At 28.5% G+C, this 23,238-nt stretch overlaps 1 protein-coding gene across 1 annotated transcript in view; it reads right to left on the bottom strand.

Annotated features, from left to right (window-relative positions):
* Positions 1-9,384: 9,384 nt before the first annotated feature.
* Positions 9,385-23,238, bottom strand: part of LOC142328010 (golgin subfamily A member 5-like) — a 28,079-nt gene continuing 14,225 nt past the window's right edge. Inside the window, exons 6-12 of the mRNA XM_075371446.1 lie at positions 22,391-22,540; positions 20,982-21,215; positions 19,212-19,416; positions 18,170-18,421; positions 14,148-14,223; positions 12,528-12,688; positions 9,385-12,291 (exon numbers count right to left, since the gene is read on the bottom strand). Coding sequence (XP_075227561.1) covers positions 12,220-12,291; positions 12,528-12,688; positions 14,148-14,223; positions 18,170-18,421; positions 19,212-19,416; positions 20,982-21,215; positions 22,391-22,540 — 1,150 coding nt within the window. The 3' untranslated portion in view covers positions 9,385-12,219. The remainder of the gene's footprint in view (positions 12,292-12,527; positions 12,689-14,147; positions 14,224-18,169; positions 18,422-19,211; positions 19,417-20,981; positions 21,216-22,390; positions 22,541-23,238) is intronic.

The following is a 23,238-nucleotide window of genomic DNA, read 5'->3' as shown; positions in this document are numbered from 1 at the left end:
TTTTATTTTTTTTATGTTCAACCAAAAAATTGTTTTCTTAGACAAAAAAATTATGGCTGTAAGGCTAATTACAGATTGTCTTGTTTTTTAAAGCAGTTATTACTTGTGAATTACAACAAAAAATTTATTCCAAAAATATTCTTCATTGCGTGCTGACTGAACAGATACATATAATTTGAAGGAATAGTTATGTATTAACAGGCATGTTAAAGTTTTAATTCACTTTTGATATATCAATGTGATGTACTTAATTCTGTGCATGACTTAAGGATTCCTAATTATTCATTCAAGTTATTAGATTCTTAAATTTATCAGAAAAGGAGTTATTGGAATTTCTTTTAATCAGGTCCAATGTAATGGTAATAAGTAATGTGCTTCTTCCATTTTGTAGAAAGAAACAACATTGTCAGCTGAGGCAAGATGCCTTTATGGTCAGGCTGGGAGTCTGCTGCTTGGACGATGTCTTGCAGCTGTGTTATCTGTGGTTAGATCATCTTTTCTCACATATATTCCTGAGTCCTTTTCCATTTTGATTTTTTTAGATGTAGATCTAAAAAAATTAACCACTAAATTAAGCCACCGCAAGGTGGCTTAATTTAGTGGTTAAAGTCGTCATCACAAAATCAGCTGATTTTTGAAGTTGAGAGTTGTAAGGTTCGAGTTTTTGTATAGGCAATTGCTTTTATATGAATTTGATTTGCTAGACTGTGGATGCTAGTGTTTTTTGGTGGTTGGGTTTCAATTTACCACTCACCTCAGGAGTGGTCCACTTTTTACACTTGCATTGCACTACATCAGGTCTGAGACTAGCCAGTAATGGTAATTACACTTGCTTATATACAAACACCCAGACCCGGAAGTAGCTGGAGAAAAACAATGAACAAATCACTCCAGTAGATCTGCTTTGAGGATGTAGGGTCCTGCAAAAACGTTTAGATTTTATGGTAATAGGACCCTTATTTTTTAGAGGATGCATTTATAATATATTATTTCACCACTAAAAGAAGTGAAATAATTTCTTGGTTACACTACTTACTGGGTTTAATTGCTGACTCATAAAGGACCTGAGGTATTAGTTTTACAATTAATGAATTTTTTTTTATAAATCTAACTGGTGAATCTATACTATTATATAAAGAAGAAGAGGATGTTTGTTAAGGAAAAAAACTACTTCATCAGTTGCAACCAAATATTTACCCATATTTCTTGGCGTAACTGAGGAAGTTTTAAGATATATTTCATCTAAAAAAAAAAGAAATATATATATGTAGTAATGGAGATTTGCTGGTAGAAACACAAACTTTAATGAATTGAATTAATGACCTGTGAACTATGAGTTTCTGTCACTGTGTGTGCTGGGTTTGAACTGAATGATTTGAATCAATCGAATTAAACTTACATTAAATAAATTACAAAAATTACTATTTAGCAATAATGGGCTTCCCATGGGGACTGCATGTGAGGCTAGAGTGATGAGGTATGCGAGCACCTCTTTGGAGGCTAGACCAATCATCACCATCAACTGTTAACAAACAAGGTGACCTGGGGCACTGTTTTGGGAGGTGCAATGAAGTGTTCTTATAATATCTGCAAACAGTTGTCCAATTTTCAAAATTCAAACGGGTATTTGTTAGTAGGTTGAAGGCTTACTTTTGCATCCATCAGGTACATTCTCGATCTAACAGATCATGGTTATTCGGAAATTTGTACATATGTAAAGTTTGTCTGTTTGTTTGTTATCACAACATATGAGTACCAACTGACCGATTACTTTCAAATTTGCATGATATATTTATGTTATCCCAGGGAAGGTTTTAAGCCATCAACTGATGCCTTAGCTCCCTTGAAGTTTAAGATATTAAAAATATTCATTTCTTCATCCCCAAGAAGGATGAAGTTGTCAATTAAAGATGAAGGAAAAAATAGACTAATCCTTTTACATCATTATATTTCTGGTACCACGGCAAAGAAATAAGTTATGAATTTTTCATCGTCAGAGGTGTGTGTACTTTAGTTAGTATTATTCTACCTTTTGTAATTTAGTTTCTTTTCAGGTTTCTATAAAGCTTGCATACTATAATTATTATTTATTAATATTATTCTCACAACCATGAAGATAATGTACAGTGTGGGGTCCAGGGAGTGGAGCTCTTTGGATAGATGGAAATGGCGACCAAAGCAAGCTGGGTGCGGGTGTCCAGCAGGCTGGTCCCCTGGCAAGTTGGGAATGGCAAGCTCTGTGGTCCTGGGGGAGGGGGGGCTCTGAGAAACCCTTAGTTGGCTTCAGGATTCATCTGGGCTGACCTGAGCCCAGAGGGTTTAGGTTCTGGCTAGACGGGCCAGCTAGTAAAGTAATAATTTCTTTTATGGGGCCATATTTTATTTGTCAACTAAAATTATGCTTATGTTTGTGCGCACGTACATATGTAATATGATATGTTTGGCTTGGTGAAAAATGAAGTAGATACCACTTATTTGACTTAATAACTAGGTATGGAATTTTTCTTATTTTTGATGAAGATGGGTACACTATTTTTAGAAATGATTTTTGTCTCATTTAAAGTGGTTTATAAACTTTGTAACAGTTAAAAAACATATATTAACTGAAAAATAATCAGCTGTCTGATACAGCACCCCATTATCAAGAATATTTAGTTGAAATGGCATTAGTTTACTGGAAATATAGTTTTATCTTTAAAATATATGTTGTATTAAGTAACAAGTCTTTCTGCCTTATGACATTACAAATGTCTCTAAAGCTACATTATATATTTTTTCAACTTATGAAATATTATGCCATGAATCTTGTTTAGATTTAGCAAGTAATTATGTAGTGTCAATAAATGTAAAGGTAATAATTTTCACGTTTACTTAAAAGAAATTTACTGAACATGACATAATAATCATAACAAATTATGTGATTAATTGGGTTGGCGAGTGTCATTTGAAGTTTATCAGTAATTTAAATGACTGTGATAGTTTTACAATTCTGAAGTTATACAGTTTCAGTAAAAATAGCAGTGTAATATTGGATATTTTTTTTATACATTGACTGATTTTTGTTTATTATACTGTATCATTGAAGTGGTACAAAATACATAATTTCTGTTGATATATGTCGAATGCTATTTTTGTCAAGTGCCTGGAAATAAAAAAATAAAACAAAACATCTGGCTTTAATGATTTAAGTCAAATCACTATAAAAAACCTGTCAAATTGACTACTCATTTGCTATATGTAAAAGTATTTTGTTATCATTTTTTGGTAAGTATCATTAACTAATTTTTCATTAGTTTTTTCTCTCAAGAAAAAGAAAAAAATATTCTGCCTTTGTAAGATGGAATTAATTTGAATTTGGAATAACAAAATTAGCTATCAAATGTTTTAATGTTTATATGTTTTCATCATTTGGTTATTTCCATGCTCAGTTGAATATATATTGATTTGTTTTTCAACAAAAAATGATATTAGTTTGTTACTTTTATTCTATCTTCCAGATCTTTTTTGCTGATCAGTTGAAACATTATACCATGCATTGTTTCATGACAGAAATAGGTAAATTATTACCTGAGATACAATAGTCTGAGATACAATAGTTATCAGTCTGATAGTAATCAATTTTTTTGAACAACATATTCCCTTGCAAAACAGAGTGAAGATTCATTTGGAGGACTCATTAAAACAATGGTAAAGGAGAATCACTTCATGCAGTGTTTATTTTCCTTAGTCCTGGTGTGGGTTGTTGCTTCTTTGAGGTTGGCTATTCTCAGTTTTTGGAAATTGTAATGTCATTCTTGAAATTCCATTTTCAGGTGCGACTTGATTCACCACAGGTCAACTACAACTGTTGTAGTTATGATTCTTAACGTAATGTATGATTAAGATTGGCAAATATGTCAATTATCCATGCTGCAGCGACAACTCATCTCAGCCCACTATACTATACTGTACTGTTGTACAGTACAGTGACAAAAATCTTCTGGTTATAGAGAAAAGTGCTAAACCCCGGTGTTTTAAAAGCTTAAAATCGCTTCTTGTTGTGTGTACGAAAGTAACAAGAAAGCTTGGATGACAAGTGATATTTTTACGACTCTGTTACGAAAATGAATTAAATATTGAAAATGACAAAATAATGCTGCTCATTGACAAGTGTCAGGCTTATTCACACATCCAAAAAAGCACCTAATTTTGTAGATGATTCAGAATTTAGATAAAAAAAGGAAACAGAAATTCTGGATGCTGATATAATTATGTTAGAAAGATCATGGAATGAGGTTTCTCCGTTGACTGTAAAAAATTGCTTTCGATATGCAGGATTTTTACCACTGGCTGGGGAAGTAACTGATGTTGCATGCGAAGAATTTTTAACGGAATGGGGCAATAATTCTGCAAAACCGATCGTTGTCAAATGCATGAAACTGTAACAGATGATGATGTGGTGGCTTAAGTAGTAGCAGAAATAGACGGGAACGTAGGTAATGATAAGGAAGGTAACGATAGAGACAACCTGCCAAATCTTCCAGAAGTTTTAGCGACAATGAAAACTTTGATGGTTTCTCAGTTTTACAGAAATTGCTAATGAAGAAACTGTTTTGATTTAGAAAAGAACTTTCAACTGTATTACAACATGAAATGTTCAAAACAAAGCAAAATAACAGACTTTTGCAGAAAAAGTAGTAATTTTTACCATTTTTCTCTATCTTATTTTACTCTACCGTATTTGTATTTATTATTCCGTCGTTTTGGTTCTTTTGTAATATTTTTGTAGAAATAAATTATTATTACTCTATTACAGTACCCGTGTAGATGGCATATTAAAGTAGTATCACTAAGCTACCTAAACGTTGTTTATAATGACCTAAAATCGTCGGTCCCTTGGAGGTCACTATAAATAATATTTACTGTATATGGGATTTATAAATATGGCATGCTTTCTAAATTAAAAAATATGAATTGTTGTCTCTAATATGATCATCATAATTATCATTTTTTTAATACGCTAGTGAATGTTCCTGGAAATATTTTTTAGTTTTGTTTCATAATTCCTTATTAGACGTTTTTTAAATCTTTCTCTCTTTGCATCTTTTTATAAAAAATATATACAATTTCTTATAGTTATTAGATTTTTTATTATTAAATATTTTATGTTATTTTTATAATTTGTTTTAGAAACAGTTTATTAAGAATTAAATTATTTTTTTGAAAAAGATATAAGTTAAAAGAATTTAAAAATAATTTTTTTTTTTTAGTGTTGTGACTACTAAGATATATTTTCATGTTTAAAATAACCTTTATTAGATTATCCTCTATATTAAAACAATTTTTGATGCTTTGAACTGTATTAAATTAAATTCTACGTTAATTTCAAAATTATCAGCAACATAGTTCAGGGCTTTATTAATTATACTCAATCAGATGTTAGGGCTTCGTATAAATCGGATCTCGATTTCATCCAGAGGTCTCAAGTTTGAATCCCGATGAGGTATGGCATTTTTCATATGCTACAAATTTCCATTTTTATATTCCCATGTACAAGCTTCTGTGGTGAATTTATTCATTAGTCAAGAAAAAAATTTGTTTATAATAACAGGCAATATCAATTTTCAGTTTTATATATATAAATTTAAAGTTTATTTTTATTGATAGTATGAAGATGCAGAAATTTCTGGGCTAAAGTAATAAAAAAAATTAGTAAGTCTAGTTAATACTCTTATCTCTTTACTTCAGAATAAGAATACAACTTCAGTTGTCAATTGTTATTCTTCTTTTAGATGAATACTGATCAGGCCAAGTCTGTCTCCATCAAGCCCTTATTTTCGGCATTGGCTTAGCAGAGTTCAGTCTACACAAACAAAATGCCTGAATCAATTGTTGGTAAAATTTATCAAAGATAAGTAAATCAAGCACAAGAAAGATGATCTATCCACCGAGAAATTGCAGTAGATAAGTAATCCCATCCACTTGGGTACTTCAAAGACCCCTTTAAAGAGTGAAGACTATCCCATCAGGAAACCATCACTAGTATTTTTACTCAAAATGGGAACGGCGTATTACTGTAAAATTGTTTTTCATTGCTTAACATTATGTTGTAATAAAGATTGTGTTTTATTCAGAAGTTGGAGCCACTGTAGGCTAGTGTTAGGTTCAATTCCTAGTAAAGGCAGTTACTTATATACGGATTTGAATAGATCATGGATAATGGTGTTCTTTAGTGGTCTCACTTACCCATACATTTCAGGAATGGTCGACCTGAGATTGTACAAGACTACACTTAAGTGAATGCAAATTTGCATTCATACATATCATTCTCTTAATATCTTGTGGTCGTTCCAGAGGCTAAACAGAAAAAATAGAGAGGCTAGTGTCAGGGATTTTACAAATAATAATTTTACCCATCCGAAGTCTTATGATTGTGGAAATATCCTACTGAACTAAAAACTATTCAGTCAGATTCCTATTGGAAAGGGAAGTGGCACAATATTGTTAAAAACAATTTTTCATTGATTGGTTGACTATTATTTAGAATAAAAAAGAAAAAATTTAGCATAGCCATCAGAAATAGTCTACTTATCTAAATTAGTGAATTATACAAGTTATAACAAACGGATACATGAAATTTGACTGAATGAGCTAAAAGTGACATTATACATTGAGCTGGTTTATCTTTATAAGTTATGTGGGACAAAATAATTACCACCTACAAAAACTAATTGTAGTTATTGATAAATCAAAAAATGTTTGATTTATACATTAGAATTTATTATGGTATATATTTTATTATTGTGCTTGCATTACAATGTAAAACTATTCTGTAAAATTAATAATTGTTGGTCTAATATGGTGATAGTATAAGGCTTATTCCAGAATGTTACTGACTTTTATTCAAAAGTAAATATTACTCTATTGAAATTATAATTTATCTACTTCAGAGTACAATTTGTGGAAAATTACAGTGTTCTTTTCGCTTATGATAGCAGTACTGGAAGTAATAAATCTTTTAGCTCATTGGTTGAAAGTTTAATGATTTAAATCATTTATTGAACTTGTTGATCTTTAACACTTTCTTGGCATCTTTGAGAGGTTTGTGGACTTAAAAACCATAGATAGTTCTTAGTGTGGTAACTTTTTTATAAGCTTTGATTAAAGAATCAAATTTCTCAATGGTAAATTTGTTTGTCAAATAATTTTGGATAGTGTACTGTTGTTCAAAATTTCCCTGAATTGTAAACATAACAAGGATATAAAATATGTCTACAAAAGCAGTAGCAGCTCATGATTGACTTAACCATGCACTTAAAATAAGTTTAGACATATAGGTAAGATCTCTTATCAGTACATTGTTACGTCATTTTATTTTTTTCCGTATATATATATATATATATATATGAAAAATCAGTGCATTAGTTTTGGAATAAATCTTGTACATTAATTCTGTTGTACATATTAGTAATTCTAAAAGGACCATGATGATTTTCCTCCAACTACTGGCAGTTTAATTGTTATCAATTGGTATATGGTAGAAATTAATGAACTATTTTAACATAAATTTGTTACCTGGCTAATGAATTTTATTGTTAGCCAGTGACTTACGACTTTTGAGTGAGAAAATAACACACCACTACCTCACGATCTTATTTGTAGGCTTTGTATAAACCCAATAGTATTTGTAGAGTTTACAAAACCAAACTTCCACTGTTGTATTCTTCCATTGTAATATAGCATCATAATAATTATGTTACTAAATATTTATATAAAGTGGATTCTCAATAATCAGACTACTTTGGTACTGGGACCACATAGCCCTATTAAGCAAAAATAACAAAAGTGAGTAGATATATACAAATAAAGTATAGAACACACTAATTATTATATATGATTTAATGTCTTATTATTCAGAATTTTATTTTTAATAGTTTTAAAGATACATAAAAAAACATTAAATTTTTTTCTATTCTTATATCAATAATAGAAAGCAAAGCTTGATAAACAAAATAGAGGCATGAGTCAAAATTATGAGTACCTTTTATGGTCAGTAAAATGTAAAAAACATTTTATTTGCTTCTTACTTGGTTAACATCTTGTAAAAATCCTTCTACTTTGCTCTGTCATCTCCTTTTCATAACCTGGCATTCTACAAATTTGGTACAGACACACAGTCCTGCTTAGCAAGCTTCCTTCTTCTATAAAATAATACTGAAGTCCATTAATGAAGTTCTTACATCTTGTATAGATATATGTTTGACTTCAGGTTTGTTTTCAAACTTTATAATATAAATTACGTTTGTATTATTAGGATAAAAAAAACAAAAACAAAATTGCAAACTTAAAATAAACTTTTTTTTGTTCTTCAGCTGCACCTGAACTGTACGTAGTTACCAATGCAAAGGCATTTATTATGACAGGGAACCAAATTTATTTTTCCTTGTCCTGTAACAAAGCTACTTGTGAAAATAATCTTGAACTGCTGAGTTGACAGCATCGTCAACCAAGTCTGGGTGAATAAAACATCTTTAGGTATAAAAATAGACTAAAATTATTTAATAACTCTTGGTTGTAAGAAGATAATTTTTGTTGCAGCCAGATAATACAAGTAATGGCAATGAATAACTGAACCATATCTTTTGTTAGGATCACATACAGAATTTCTTTAAGATCTAGGTAAGAGGCAGCAATTATTGTTAGAGTCTACAGTAATGCAACAAGAAAGACTTTTTCTATCCCAGAAATTAGTACACGTGACCTTGCAGATTGATATTTGATATTGCTTACATGAATTTGTATATTTTTATTGATTAATGTGCTGTCAGTCTTTTTTATTATGAATTTTATTGACCAATATGGAAGTTATATTAATATTAAAAAATATGTTCCTTTGGGAAAAAGGAACTGCCTACAACCCCGTAACTCTTAGCTGAGAATTGACTGGAAATAAGATTAAGAGGCCTGGCTTTACAACAGGCCATTTGGCTATTAATTTGGATATTTTTTTGTTGCCTCCAAAAAGAGAAGCAATCAGTTCTTGAACAATTTAACAGAAACACAGGGTTTCTACCTGCAAGAGCCAATAAAAATGCGACTGGGATCTGTCCTGGTTTCCAGAAAGTCCAAACATATGGAGCCCGGATGTTTACCTACTCCCATGGTACTTGTCAAGGAAGAAGGAATAAAGAATAAGGAGACAATCAACTCTTACAGGGACTGCCTTTAATTAGGGTGTTTTAAAATTTTGCCAATTACCATTGGCTGATAATACTTATTGCTTTATTATTACCATGTTGAACATGGTTCTGCATGTATTTTATCAAGGCATGTTAATGCTAATCCTCTGTGATACCTAGATGCTTAGTTTTAAATAACATTAAGAGAACACAAAAAACACCATAATTAATGTTAAAGTTTATTATTTTTTTTTAAACAACTACTACATTATAAACGTGATATATATTTTAATTAATGTTTAATAAAAACAATATTTAAAATCACTTTGTACTTACATTAAATACACTTTGCATACCATAAAGTACCATAAAAAAACATAGATCACAAAACTTCTGGTCATGATAAAATATAAAGTTAAATATTTAAACATTTAAATAATTTTTTTAAAAACGCAGATAATATTTATTTCTTTAGATAGCTACCTAAAAATACTGATATTAAGAATAATTTTTTACTTATTTTCTCTGTGTAATACATGCTTAATCACCAAATCCTTATTCGCTACTAAATAGATATATGACGAATTATAATATTCTTAATAAAGTTGTGAATATATTTAATTTTCTTTTAATTCTTCTAAATATACATTTTTGTCATTGACAGTAACTTAGAAAAAACAAATTTATTAGAAAATACCTTGATAATATTCTAGGTTTACCTGTGACTGGATTAAATGTGTTGCAGCGTAATTATCTAAAAATTATAAACTTTTTTGAATAAGCAGAGCGGTAATTATATTATGTTTGATAGAAGAGGTTGAAAAGCAAAATACATATGACTAGAAAGAAAGCAAATCCATACGTATGGTTTACTATAACTGATGAACAAATCGTTAAACCATTAATGTCTGCATATTATAAATATAATATATAATTTAAACTTTAGTATCATATAACATTACAATGAGCAAGTTGCATTGTAGTATATCAAAATTCAGAACAGAACAGGGAATTTCTTCCTCTCCCAGTTTAAAATATGTTATGAACAGAGTAGAAAGTCTATTTTATTCTAATCACTATAAAATTAATAGAATTATGAAAAACTCTACATTTTCTGCTGTTAAAATGGTGTTTTATTTAAACTGTAGTATCTCTTGTTTCTCAGACATGACATTAAAAATTTCAAATATTAATTGAAAATTTATCTGAAAGTACTATATTATTTGGAATTCTTCCTTTTACAATGAAAAAATTATCACAGTTATTCAGGAAAAGCTATTTTGTAGGTTCATGAAGAACAAAGTTACTAATAAAATGTTAATTTTTGGTTGAAATGAAGTGTTAATTATCTAATTTTTTATTAGTTAAGAGTAGGTTAATAACAAAAGTCTAGATAAGGAATTGAGAACTGCAAAAGAAATGAAAGGCCAAGCAAAAATTACCTTAGTGTTAAGAGTTAAATGTAGTAAAGTGTTACAACAGTAAATCTAGTAATACAAAATTTAAATAAATTTCTTAAGCACATTCAATGAATCTAACAGGTGATAAAGTTATTTTATTAACAGGAATCTACTTCATGAAAAAAAAACCACTATAGTACAGAATTTCAAAAGAAATTTTACAATTTCAGTTTATGTTGGTATAATTGAGCTTGTCAGCATCAAAGATAATTAAGAGTAACAGTGTTATCAGTATCGATATGCATGACCCTTATAATTATCTAGAATAAATATTTTATTATTTATCAGATTCAGTTGAGAACAACGTTGTTTAGGATCCTTTAAATATATAAATTTTTAAAGTAATATGCTTGTTCTGAATATTTTTTTCTTTTCTTTTATTCGATTTATTTTGTTTTTACAAAAAGCTACTATGAATTTATTTCATATTTTGTGAGCTAGATGCAATTTGCATAATTATAATCTCAATTACACTTTGCTTGAAGTTTGTTAAAAAGGCTTGATATTATAATGAAGAACTGCTAATATAAAACTATAATAATATTCACTAGTCAGGAGCTAGAAAACTTTATTGAAATATAGAATAAATCTAGTTTTCCAGACAGAATACTTTATTTAAACAAAAAAATAAATTAGAGATTACTGCCAGTAAGGTTGAATGTTATTAAGAATCTACAACAGAATTGTTTATTTATATCAAATTTAATTTAAGATATTAGGCAATGTTTTTGCTGAAAAATTGAAACTCAATTGGATATAATTCCTTTGAAAACAATCTATACAGATGAAAAGTTTGAAGATAAAACTATCAGAAGGTAGTGGTAGGAGCCAGGTAGCAAAACTAAATGCAGAGAGTGGCAAAATACATCCTTATTTTAGAATGAGAAGAGAATTTGATGATAAAAAGTAACATAATAATTTAATAAGGAAACTTTATAAAAAAAACTTTTTAACATATATATTACAAAAATTAAAATTATATGTTTGCTTTACAAGTATTAATTAAGAGATGTGTAATCTATAGAATCAAAGTATAGATATTGAACATTAGCTAAACAACCTAATGGGAGATGATAACCGTTATATTTTGATGTTGTAGAACATAGTATGAAGAATGAAGGCTGAAAGATCTTTAGTTGAGGCAACACAGAGTAGACAGCTGTAGTGATTTAGATATGTTATAATAGAGGTAGCTTAGAAAATCTATAAAAGAAATTTTTATCAACAGAAAAAAGAGGGATTACACTTTGCATTATTTGGAAATATAATGTTGACTTATAAAGACTCCTTATACTCATACATTTCTGCATTTGTAAATCAGTATTTATTTTATTTCTGTTTGATTTAGTATAAAATAAATACAGGTCAAGAACATAAAAAAAGAAAACACTGAAATATACCATATATAATTAAGAATTACTGACAGAATAAAGAATTATGCTGCAACATTATATTTCTTCATTTCTATGGTTTAAAAAACAATAAAGTTAACATTTAAAATAAATAATGTAATTAAAGAAAGGTATTTTATTTTAGAACTACTAAAATTAATGATATGGTTTTATATTATCTAAATATACATATAAATATGTTCATAATAATTATAAGTTTACAGTTGATGAATCAGGTGAGTAAGAAAAGAGAACAAGAATAACCCACAAATGTAAAAACACCTGAAACAAAAAAAAAGAAGAAAATTATTAATGTAAATAAAATACACAGTACATATTTTATTGTACAAATATGTATTGTGTACATATATATTTATCTGTTAATAAAATATAGTATACAAACACAAAAAATTCTAAAAACACTTTTAATTTACCAAAATATATTGTGTTTTTATTTACAGATATAAACACAGTATATTTATCATTTATTCAAAAATAAATGAAATAAATATACATACCACATAAAACATTATAAGTATTCTAGCGAGAGGATATCTACGAAGGAAAACACTTGTGCGAATACCAACAGCATCTAATGATGAATATGCACGTTTAACTCTTCTTGTTACACCCGTATCGAATGGACTTTCAATTAAAAAGCTTGGTACTTGTGCTTTTGCTGAAAAAAATCATACAGAATCATGTTGTAATATAACAAATAAATATTATATCAAATTTTAAATTCTAGTGGTATCAGCAATAATTTCAGTTTCAAGTTTACATTTTGCTTGTTATAAACATGAAAACAGTAACTATCTTGATTATTTTTAAATGGAAAATAAAAATAAAACTATTGTAGAGACAAATTAAGTTCACATTTATGAGGTTAAAGAAAAAGAAACCATCAAGTTATTAAACCAACTAAAGGCAAGTTATTAAATAATTTTGTAAAAAGAACACCATTTTCTTATAAGTTACATCTTCAATTTTGATTAATTGTATTATTAGATGCTGCAAAATGTTTTTTTAAGTTTCTGGTTAGGCGTATTGTAGCTGGAAAAGTTACTTGTATAACATATCATTAAGAAAAAAAAAGTGTGTAACTTTGTGTATATTAAATAGGTTTATACTTTTTTGGAAACAATTATGTATTAAATGCTGAGTAAGTATTATTTTATCTGACACTGAATGAATCATTAATTGCACAAATTTCAAATTAAAAGTCTAAGTAATAATTTTTGTAATAGTTAACAAAATTTTTTCTTTAAGGATACATTTTGTTTCTAATCACAAATTACCTAGTTTCAGAAAACATTTCTGTCTTTAAATTATAAAAAATTAAATTTAATCTTTTACAGAGAAAATATTAAATTCTTATGCATTTTGTACATAGATGAAAATTTTTACAATGTTTAATTTATATTTGCTGTTTTTTTTCTCCAACAACCAGTTTTCCAGCTACTGCTCGCCTGGGTGTGTGTGTGTGTATAGGCAAATGCAAATATTGCTACCGGCTTGCCAGATCTAATGCAGCTACAGATGTAGTGCAGTATAAGTAAATGTACAGGTTAGCATATAGTCTAGACTCCCTGCAGATAATCGTCTAGCGATTTTAAGAACTATTGTTCTTTACACAGCTATATAACAAATAACATAAGGAATATTTTGACTTGTTTTTGCAATTGTTCCAAAGGTATTCACTTTAAAAAAAAATATTACTGCAAATTCTATCATTTGTCTACTAGATAATATTTCAATTTTACATATACTTATTAATAGTTTCTTTTGTAAACATTATTTATAAATACAGAAATATTGTTTATTAAATTGATTTTTCATATAAAATATACATTAGTTTTCAGTTTATAAAACAGTAAAATTATCTATCATTACATATGCAATTATGAGCAAACACATAAAAAAGTTAAAATTGAAAATTATTTTATGTGCACAACAGCTTTATAAATAATTTTACAAAATGAAACATAATCTAATGAATTAACATCTTTGAAAAAGAATAAATAATTATTGATATACATACTGCTATGTAAAAAATTATGAATGAAATGATATAAGGAATTCATTATAACAATTAAAATATATCTGTACATAAACACCCATTTTCATAGATCACTTACCATCATCAGTATCATTGACATTAATTGTTCTGCCTTGAATCTGATTTAGTAATTTAATTGCTTCTCTGTATTTATACTGAAACAGATATTAAACAATTTTTATAATATGCTACATTTTTAACTAACAAGATATTACAAATTTAAAAATCTTCTGACAAAAAATTTGATCTTAATCAAGATATGTTTTAAATACATACCTTTAAAATAATATTTTGAATATCTGTGTAAAATACTAATTTGGTCAAAGTAAACAATCTCATAAGGCAAAAAAGCTATAATGTTTATAATATTTTAATAGCAAATATCTTTACGGCAGTCGACTTACTAAAGGAAGTTGGCTTGTTAAGAGTTCATTAATGATTTTTCATTTGAATAATTATTAACTAGATTTTAGAGATATAACCTTACACAATATTTCAGCTATTACTTTCCTGTCTAGATAGTGCTGTAGCTCTAGAAGGGAAAGTATTGTAATTGGTCCAATTTGGGAATATGCGGTTTTCACCTGATCTTGACGTTTTGACACCTGTCAAAACATTAAGATCTAAACCCAAAAAAACTGCATGGAAATTTTTTAGATGTTAATATTCATATGTGTGTGTGTTCGGTGTTGGCCTCTAAATCACCTTATATCTCCAGAACTACTGGATTGATTTTCACCAAACTTCTGTTAGATTACTTCTATGTATGGGGCATTGAGGCCATTAAATTTTCAACTTAAAAGGGAAGGAGGTGAGGCTGTAGAGCAAGGTCACTTTCAGTAACTCAGATTTTGCCTAATTAAGGTCATATTTCTCTTAGGCACAATTTTTTTTTTAAAAACTGTACCCCCCCCCCAAGCTCTAAAGTACTGCTATGTTGTGATGTCACAGGTGAGTGGTAGAATTAAATAAATGAGTAATTTTTGAAGTGTAAAAAAGTAACGTGTCTCCCATTTGATCGCCTGGTTGATTCGATAGCTGGCACATTAGGCTTTGTGGCTACACCTATCTGCTGATTGCACAAGTGAAATTTGTTCTATGTAAATTGTAAAATTACAATACTTTAGTTAGTGCCGATCATTACCGCTACTACTGCCACACTTGTGCGAATTAAATACACAGTATGTGTGCATGCTTTAGTTAGATTCATTGAATTAAATAAATGAAAAAATATTATATTTATATAAAATGATAAATATTTAAAATTAAGTTGTGTATATGTAAGCTGTGCAACAAAACAACCCACAGTTGCATGATTTTCATAGAAAGCGGCTTTAGCTGCATGATGGGAAAGACCTACAACTGTGTTGCCAGCTTTTAATTATTTCAACATCATATTTGTTATATACTATGTCTTTATGTGTTCTAATTTTTGTCTTCCAAGACAGATTTTATCTTTATTATTACTTTTATTTATGAATATCATTTATTATTTTTGGGTCCCTGGGGAAGACTGTAAACTACCCCAATCAGAGGTGTTCCCTCTATGGCTTGATTGGCTCTTTCTCATCACATGACTTATCCTTAATCTTTCTTTGGATAAATGCTTTGGGAATTTGAGTCAGGTGCTGCCCTGATTCTAGATGCTACATCATGAGAGCACCTATTATTAGCAAGCAACTTCGTCTTTATTGGAACTTAGTGGGGTAACGACCAATGGCTCTTCACCAATGGAACTATCCAAGGAATGCAGTTGCAAAAAAAGCCAAGCTAGTAGCCGAGGTGTAAACTGGGTAAAGCCAGGGCTTTAAATTTTGCTGATTAGTGAAATACATGATACAGATAATAAAAAAACCTAAAAAACCTGTACATATATAATTAGTAAAAGATAAATCTTTTACTACTTATAAAAAGATTTATGTTTTACTAATTATATATGTACACAGTTCATCCCACAGGAAAGGTGACTCATGTGAAATAAAATACAAGACGTTGTTTATTTTTAGTTTATATGACTTTTTATTTAAAATAGGCTCCTTGTGAGTCAATACACAACTGGAAGCATTGGAAAAATTGTTCAAAACAATTCTGATATTCAACCTTTGAAATTGCCTGCACTACCATGGTAGTACCCCTCTGGATATCTGAAATCGTGTTGAAACGAAGAAAACACTCAAAATACTGAAAACACAATGTTTCATCACCTGTTATGATGCAAGACACAAAGTCTGGGTCCCTAGCGGCTGTTCTTTTCAGGTCTCTGGAGTGTTCCACTCTGTAAGCTTTTTGATTGTCAGTGAGTGAGTGGGGCACAAAGTGACAACAGATCTTTTTGCCCAAATTTTCAGTTAGAATGCGATGCACAGTTGTTTTAGAAATTCTGTGATCTCCACAATTAACCTGGTAGATGCACAATGATCATCTTGAAGAATTTCAGCTACTTTTTGAACATTTTCTTCTACTTGAACTGTTGATGATGCTCCTGGACATTGATCATCTTCAATGCTCTCTCTACCATCACAAAACCTTGCATACCACTTTTTAAACATTTTTACAACTCATTGCTTAACTACCATAAACAATTTGTATCATTTTAAAAGTACCCAATTTAAAACAAAACTTAGTGTTTGCATGTTGTTCCATTGCTCCTTTCACAACCAAAGTTCAAAACATACTGTTAAAGTTTTGGTTATTACAAGCAGTCTGTAATGCCAGCACTGTTAAATTTAAAGCAGAAGGTAGTCAGAACATCACGCCAGTTAATTCATGTATCTGTTCACAGATCGCATTAGTAGTTACGTGATTATAAAATCAGTCACTTTTCCTGTGGGACGGACTGTGTATGTAAATTTCATTTCATTGTAAAGTTCTTCTTTGCTTGTACTAAAATGTTTTTAACGTCTCAATCTTACAACGTCTATCTACTGTACTTTACAAAAGCACAAACAAATAAATAACAAAAAGCCTTTAACTTCTTATATATGACGATCCTTTATCACAATATTTAATTCCCCTAATATAAAATTTCATCAGTGAATCTTAACATCTTTATTCTTTCTTTTGGTTTGTTAGTTAGCCCTGAAATATATATATTTTTTGCCTTTTCTTTAATTAAACCCAGAAAGCAATGTGGAGAGATTAATTATCTCACTCAATTCCACATCAAGCCTACTTTTCTCTAATTACAGTTAATTGATTATTATGCAAATTATAAATAATTCTTCTTATTCAACATAATCTTCTATTGCTTAACAAAATATTAAAACTTTTTATTTTACTTGACATTCTCAACTGCTTCTTAATATCCCTAAGCTTTTATTTTCTTTTCATCTGCCATCTAAAACTCATCAAGAGTTAAAACTGCTTCCTTGTAACCCATGCTTTCTCTAAACCTACATTAATTTTCAATTAGGGTATATCTTCCTTTTAAATACTATCTTTCTGTAAGTTATCATAGTTAATAAACTGTAGTCTGTATGTTGGGCTAAAGGCCCAATTATTTGTTCCTGCTTTCTTTTAAATTACATTTAATAATTTTTACTGAAGTCTGAAGAAAACCACCTCAATTTAAGTTTATATAGTCTATTTAATTTAAGTAATACATTTTCTTCATTTTGAACATTAATTTTGATAATTTAAAAAATAATAACTGTATCTATAAAAATATAACATTTTACAATGCTGGTACTCAATAATAGTTTCGAATTACTTAATAAATAATGGTATTTAAAGAATCCATCATTACTTATTTATGAGGAGCTAAATTAATTTAAACATTTTCAAATAACATAAAAAAATGTAAAACTGGAAACATATTGAAAAGATAAATGTACCATTTAACTTTGTATAAATATATTCTATTTGGCTGCATTTCTTTCTTCTTTCTCGTAAATTGTGCAGCATAATCTGTAATATTTCATTAATGTAATATTTGCATGATAACACTTCAGTTTTTAAACTGTTTGAAAAAAAAAAAATCATTAATGATTTTAACTATTTTCAAAGGATTATCCAATTTCTTTTTTAAAATAAAAAACTGTTGGTTTATTAAATGATATACTTTAATAAGAAATTATTTCATATAATATAAAAATGACATACCTCAGTTTTTTCCAGTTGTAAACGTAGAGCATTCTTTTCACTTGCAAGAACTTCAACATTAGCCTGTTTTTGAACTAATGAAGATGTTAATGCAGAAAGCCGAGCTTCCAATTCAGCAGGTACTTGAGGTGGCGATGCTGGTCGTTGTGTTAGTTGGGATCGTAAACGCGTCAACTCTGATTCACGTTCACGTAATCTTGATGTCAATTGTGTTCTTTGACGGGATAATTCTTCTCTAATCGAATGCAATTCCTATAATAAAAAACATAACTTAATAGAATTATTAACAACAAAGAACAGATTAATAAACTGAGAATAATAAATTATTAGTACAAAAAAAGAGATAGTTTTAAAATAAAAGTTCATATTATAAGAGTAAGGGAATATGAAACTGGTTTAATAAATTGTTCTATCATTGGTAACTTATTCCCACACTTCAATTTCCCAATGCTGCTCCTACAGATATTTATCAAAGTATTGAGATAGAGTTTATCACTTGATCCAAGTCACCCATGTTTTACTTATTAAGCTAGTAAAAGAACTTTTGAAAGGCTTTTTTTAAAGAATCCTGAAAAATCCTACAACTGAACTACTATTCAACAAAGCACAAGATTTTGGTGATATATCACACTTAGTAAACTGGTTTACTATTAGTTTTTTATCCTTATTCAGTAAATTTTCAGTATTTTAAGTTTAATTTCATATTCAAGCTCCAATTTTGGATGTTACTTCCTCAAAATTTAAAACTGTAGTGGATCTTTCAGGTTGCAACGATACACTTATTCTTACCTGTGACCTATTTTTACTTATTTATACAGTAAAAATGCATATGAACTTAAAGTCAAAACAAGGCCTAATGAAAAAAAATTGAATTTTTATTAAAGCTACTATTAGATTGTGTTATCAAACTAAAACTAGGGAGCAATGGGTTGAGTTAGCCCAAGACAATCTCAGTCATTCCTAAATTTCATACACTTACAGCATGAATCAAATGTTTAGATGCTATTGGTCAGATGAATAAGTACCACAGAAGTATACTAACCTCAGTTTGTGCACGACAGTCTTCTTCAGCAACTTCTCTTCTCCTCTGTTCTTGTAATAAAGATTCTTGTAATTTGTATTGTGTAGCAGCTGCCTCCTCTTTAACAGATTCTAATTTTCTTTCAGCATTGGCCAATTCTCCACTAATTATTTCTAAACGATTTGACATTTGCTGGCATTCTTCATTTAGAGCTCCTCTTTCTTCTCTAAAATCACAGTAGCAACTTAAAATTTATGCTTTCAAAATTTGAAGAAAATAGATTTTTTAATATGTAATTTATATAAAAAAAGTGTTATTAAAAATCTCATGGTCAACTACTATATCTAACATATGGTAAATACTATTTCTCTGGTTAAAGAGTTGATAATTTACTCGTTACAGAGATGCTGACAGTGGTTTTATCATAACATTTATATATTTATCTGCTTTTGTATATTTTTATAACAGTACTAAAATAATATATATATGTTTTTTATAATAGTTAACAGTATGGTGCGTAGTAAATTCTATTAACAGAGCTTTTTAACCTATTAATTTTAGGCTCTAACCAATACTGGCAAAAAAAAATCTTTTAGTAGACTATTATTAAAACGTTTTCTTATAAACGTTATGAATATAAACCCCTATTTGTTTTTCCTGAAATATGTATAACAAAATTAAAAAATGGCAAATTTCCCAAAAAATTATCTTTATACTGACCGTCAATTATGAAGCTGCATTCAAAAAATGTTAAATATGACAACTACTTTTTTTACACATTAAATAATCAATTTTTAACACTAAAAGAAATAAATATCACTTTATGCAAAATTATTAATGTAAACAAAAACTATTAACAACAAACAGCTGAGTGCATGGACAGTCTTATTCCATAAATCAGATTCCATGAATTCCATAAATCCATGTCAGATAATACATTATTTTTTAATTTAGAAATTCTATTTCTGTTTAGCCTCTGGAACCACCGCAAGGTATTACATCAGAAGATGAATAAGGATGATTTATAAGAATGTAAATATCAACTCAGAAATTAGTTGAATAAATCAACGTGAGTAGAAAAAATTAGTGGTCATGGATTAAAGTCAAATTAAGGACTGAAGGGAGAGTCTACCAAGCTAAGTTGAATAAACTAGTTGCAGGTTAGGAGAAACATTTAATTAACTAATAACACAGCAAATTGACTCACATGCTGAAAATAGATCCTTTATCTTGGTTACAATATACTCTTACTAATTAGGAACCCCCTCAGAATTTATGAATATAATATAACAGCAAGCTAATTTTGAATTACTTTTTATACAACTACAACTAAATTTAATAATAAAAGTCTTATGTACCCATATAACATATAATGGCAGGTTTCCTAATATAAAAACATGGCTATTTTACTGGAAATTATATTATGAATAAACAATTATTATAGTAGTATAAACAGCTAATAGTCTGTGTTGCACTATCATCATATTTAAAATTTGGTTTACAATCTTTACTGTCATTAGCAAAAAAGTTTCATTTTTTCAAAAAATAAAATTTCAAAGAATCTTACTCTGTCACTGACTAGAAAAAGTTTTTTTTTATGTGTATGTTGTAAAATCAATGTAATTAAATGTGAATACAAATCATGTTATCAAATTTTTAGTTAAAAACACACAGAATCTCACTAACTGCAAGAGATATATGAGTAGATTAAACGTTCAACTATATACTCATATCTTTAAATTTATATTTTATATAACTAATCAAAAGCATAATTACATATTTTTTTAATACCTCAATTGTTGCAGCTCCATTTCTATAAGTTTATCGTTACTAGAATCAGAAGATGATTTTCTTAATTCAGCAATAAGTTGTTCTTTATTAGATAAGGTACGCTGAGCTCTTGTTCTGTATTGTTCAAATTCAGTAGTTGTTTCTGTTAATCTCTGAACCATAACTTGATATTGTGATTCTAAATCTTTTTTTATATTATCTATTCTTAATTTTTCTTCATCTGATATTCTTAACCTGTTAAAAAAGTGAATTATTTTGAAATTTCTAAAAAAATAAAATACGTTAATAAGATTTTAATTATCAAAAGGGGTGTCATAATTTTCAAGGGGGTGTGTGTTATTTAAAAAAAATAACAATCCGTTTGTTATAAATTTATAATTTATATAACTCAAAAACCTTTTTTTTAATGAAATTTTTCAAGCCATTTCATAACATAATTCGTATAACATCAAACGATTTTTGTGAAATGAAAGTTGAACTCGATGACAGGATGATAGCACAGAAGAATTCTGCTACCAGTTTCTTGAAGTTATTATTCTTAGTTATCTCTAGTTGTTTTTATTGGTATACATGCATTTTCAACTCAAAACCTTTTTTAATCTCAGGGAAAATTTGAAAGTTACAGACTACAGATCCAAATTATATGTTAGGGATGATCTCAATATCTCTCAAAACTTTTGCCACTATTCTGCCATGTTTTGAGCAATGTGAGAATATGGACAAACATGAAGCATATCAAAAAAGTCTTCCTTCCTCTAAGTGATAGGTCACGTTAACAGTTTGACTGTAATTTTTTTTAAGTGTTTGAAAATGGAAACAATCAGTTCAGATGGCCTGAACAATCTGGTACTATATGGGAACAGATAAAATTCTAAACAAAGAGGTTTGACAAATAAATAAGGGATTAACAAACCTATTTTTTGTATTCTCCAGGATTTTCAGGTTCTGTGGAAAAATGCTGTAAGATAATACCATACACCCTATTTTCAAGAATTAGTTTAGTTTCCAATCATAATTCTATTGTTTTAATAGCAAGATTCAATCATTTTCTGCTTTATTTTATTACCTTCTTTTATAACTTTATGATTTTTATAAAAAAAAGCTTTATCTTTTTTTTTTTATTAAAATGTGATGTTAAACTTCAATCCTTTATTGTTTTAACCATGGGAAATAAAAAAATATCAGGTTAGATTTACAAGAACTAAATGTTTGCAGAGGCTTAAATTTTCTGATCAGTTCAAACTATTATATTTTTTTAATACTGTGACTAACTTCTTAATTTATAATCCAATCTTTCTTATTTTTATTAAAATTACACATCTTTTAACATTAATAATAAAATAAAGAAGGCAATTTTAAACCTTACGATTAAATACAGATAAATAAAAAATATATAGAGATGTATTAACCTATCTGTAAGAGATGTCAGTTCAGTTGTAATAGTATTTTCCTTCAATTGAGCATCTAATAAACGTTGCTTTAAATCTTCCATAGCAGTACTCATCTCTATGTTTGCATGTGTTGTAGACTCAGTCTGTGCTGATAAACTGGTGGTTAATCTGTTAAACAAAAAAAAAATAAAACTATTTCAAGTTTCAATTTTCCTAAACTAAATTACTAAAAACTAGATTGACTTAGCTACAGGGCAGTAAGATAAAAATCTGTTATAATACAATTCTCTTCAAGGTGGACTTAATAATCCAAAACAGCAGAAAATTCATCTAATTAAAGTGGTCTTAATTTCTTCATTTAAGATGAGAATGCATTAAGTAGTTATTTTAAAGGACAGATTTCCTTTTTTATAATAGATGAATATTTCAACTCAAAATAAGGAAAGGGCCAAATATATACAATAAAATAATTTTAAATCTAAGCACAACCACTAAATAAAGGATTTTCTAATACCCTTCCTGATGCCAATCTTCTAGAAGGAATTAAAGTATGACAATTTCTGTAATGCATTAAAAATCCCATATCTGACTGCGAGTCAAACTTGGAATCTTCTAAATGAAACAGATGCTACCACTCTCCCCCACAAGAAGGTTGGTGGAGTTTCAATTACTTTACAAAGATCTCTTTCCTTAGGTAATATTGAATCTTATAATACAAAGTTTATTAAATTTGGTTTACTATAACATCAATATTACAACTAAATTGATGTAAAAAATAAAATAAACGAAAGCCTAAAAGGAAGATACTATTTATAATATACTATTTCATTTGAATAATAAGCATTACCATTTAAGCATATAAATTT

This window comes from Lycorma delicatula, chromosome 7, assembly GCF_047948215.1.
Source record: "Lycorma delicatula isolate Av1 chromosome 7, ASM4794821v1, whole genome shotgun sequence".
NCBI classification, from domain to species: domain Eukaryota; kingdom Metazoa; phylum Arthropoda; class Insecta; order Hemiptera; family Fulgoridae; genus Lycorma; species Lycorma delicatula.
The sequence above is the reverse complement of the archived record's forward strand: the minus strand, read 5'-3'. Positions and strand labels throughout refer to the sequence as shown.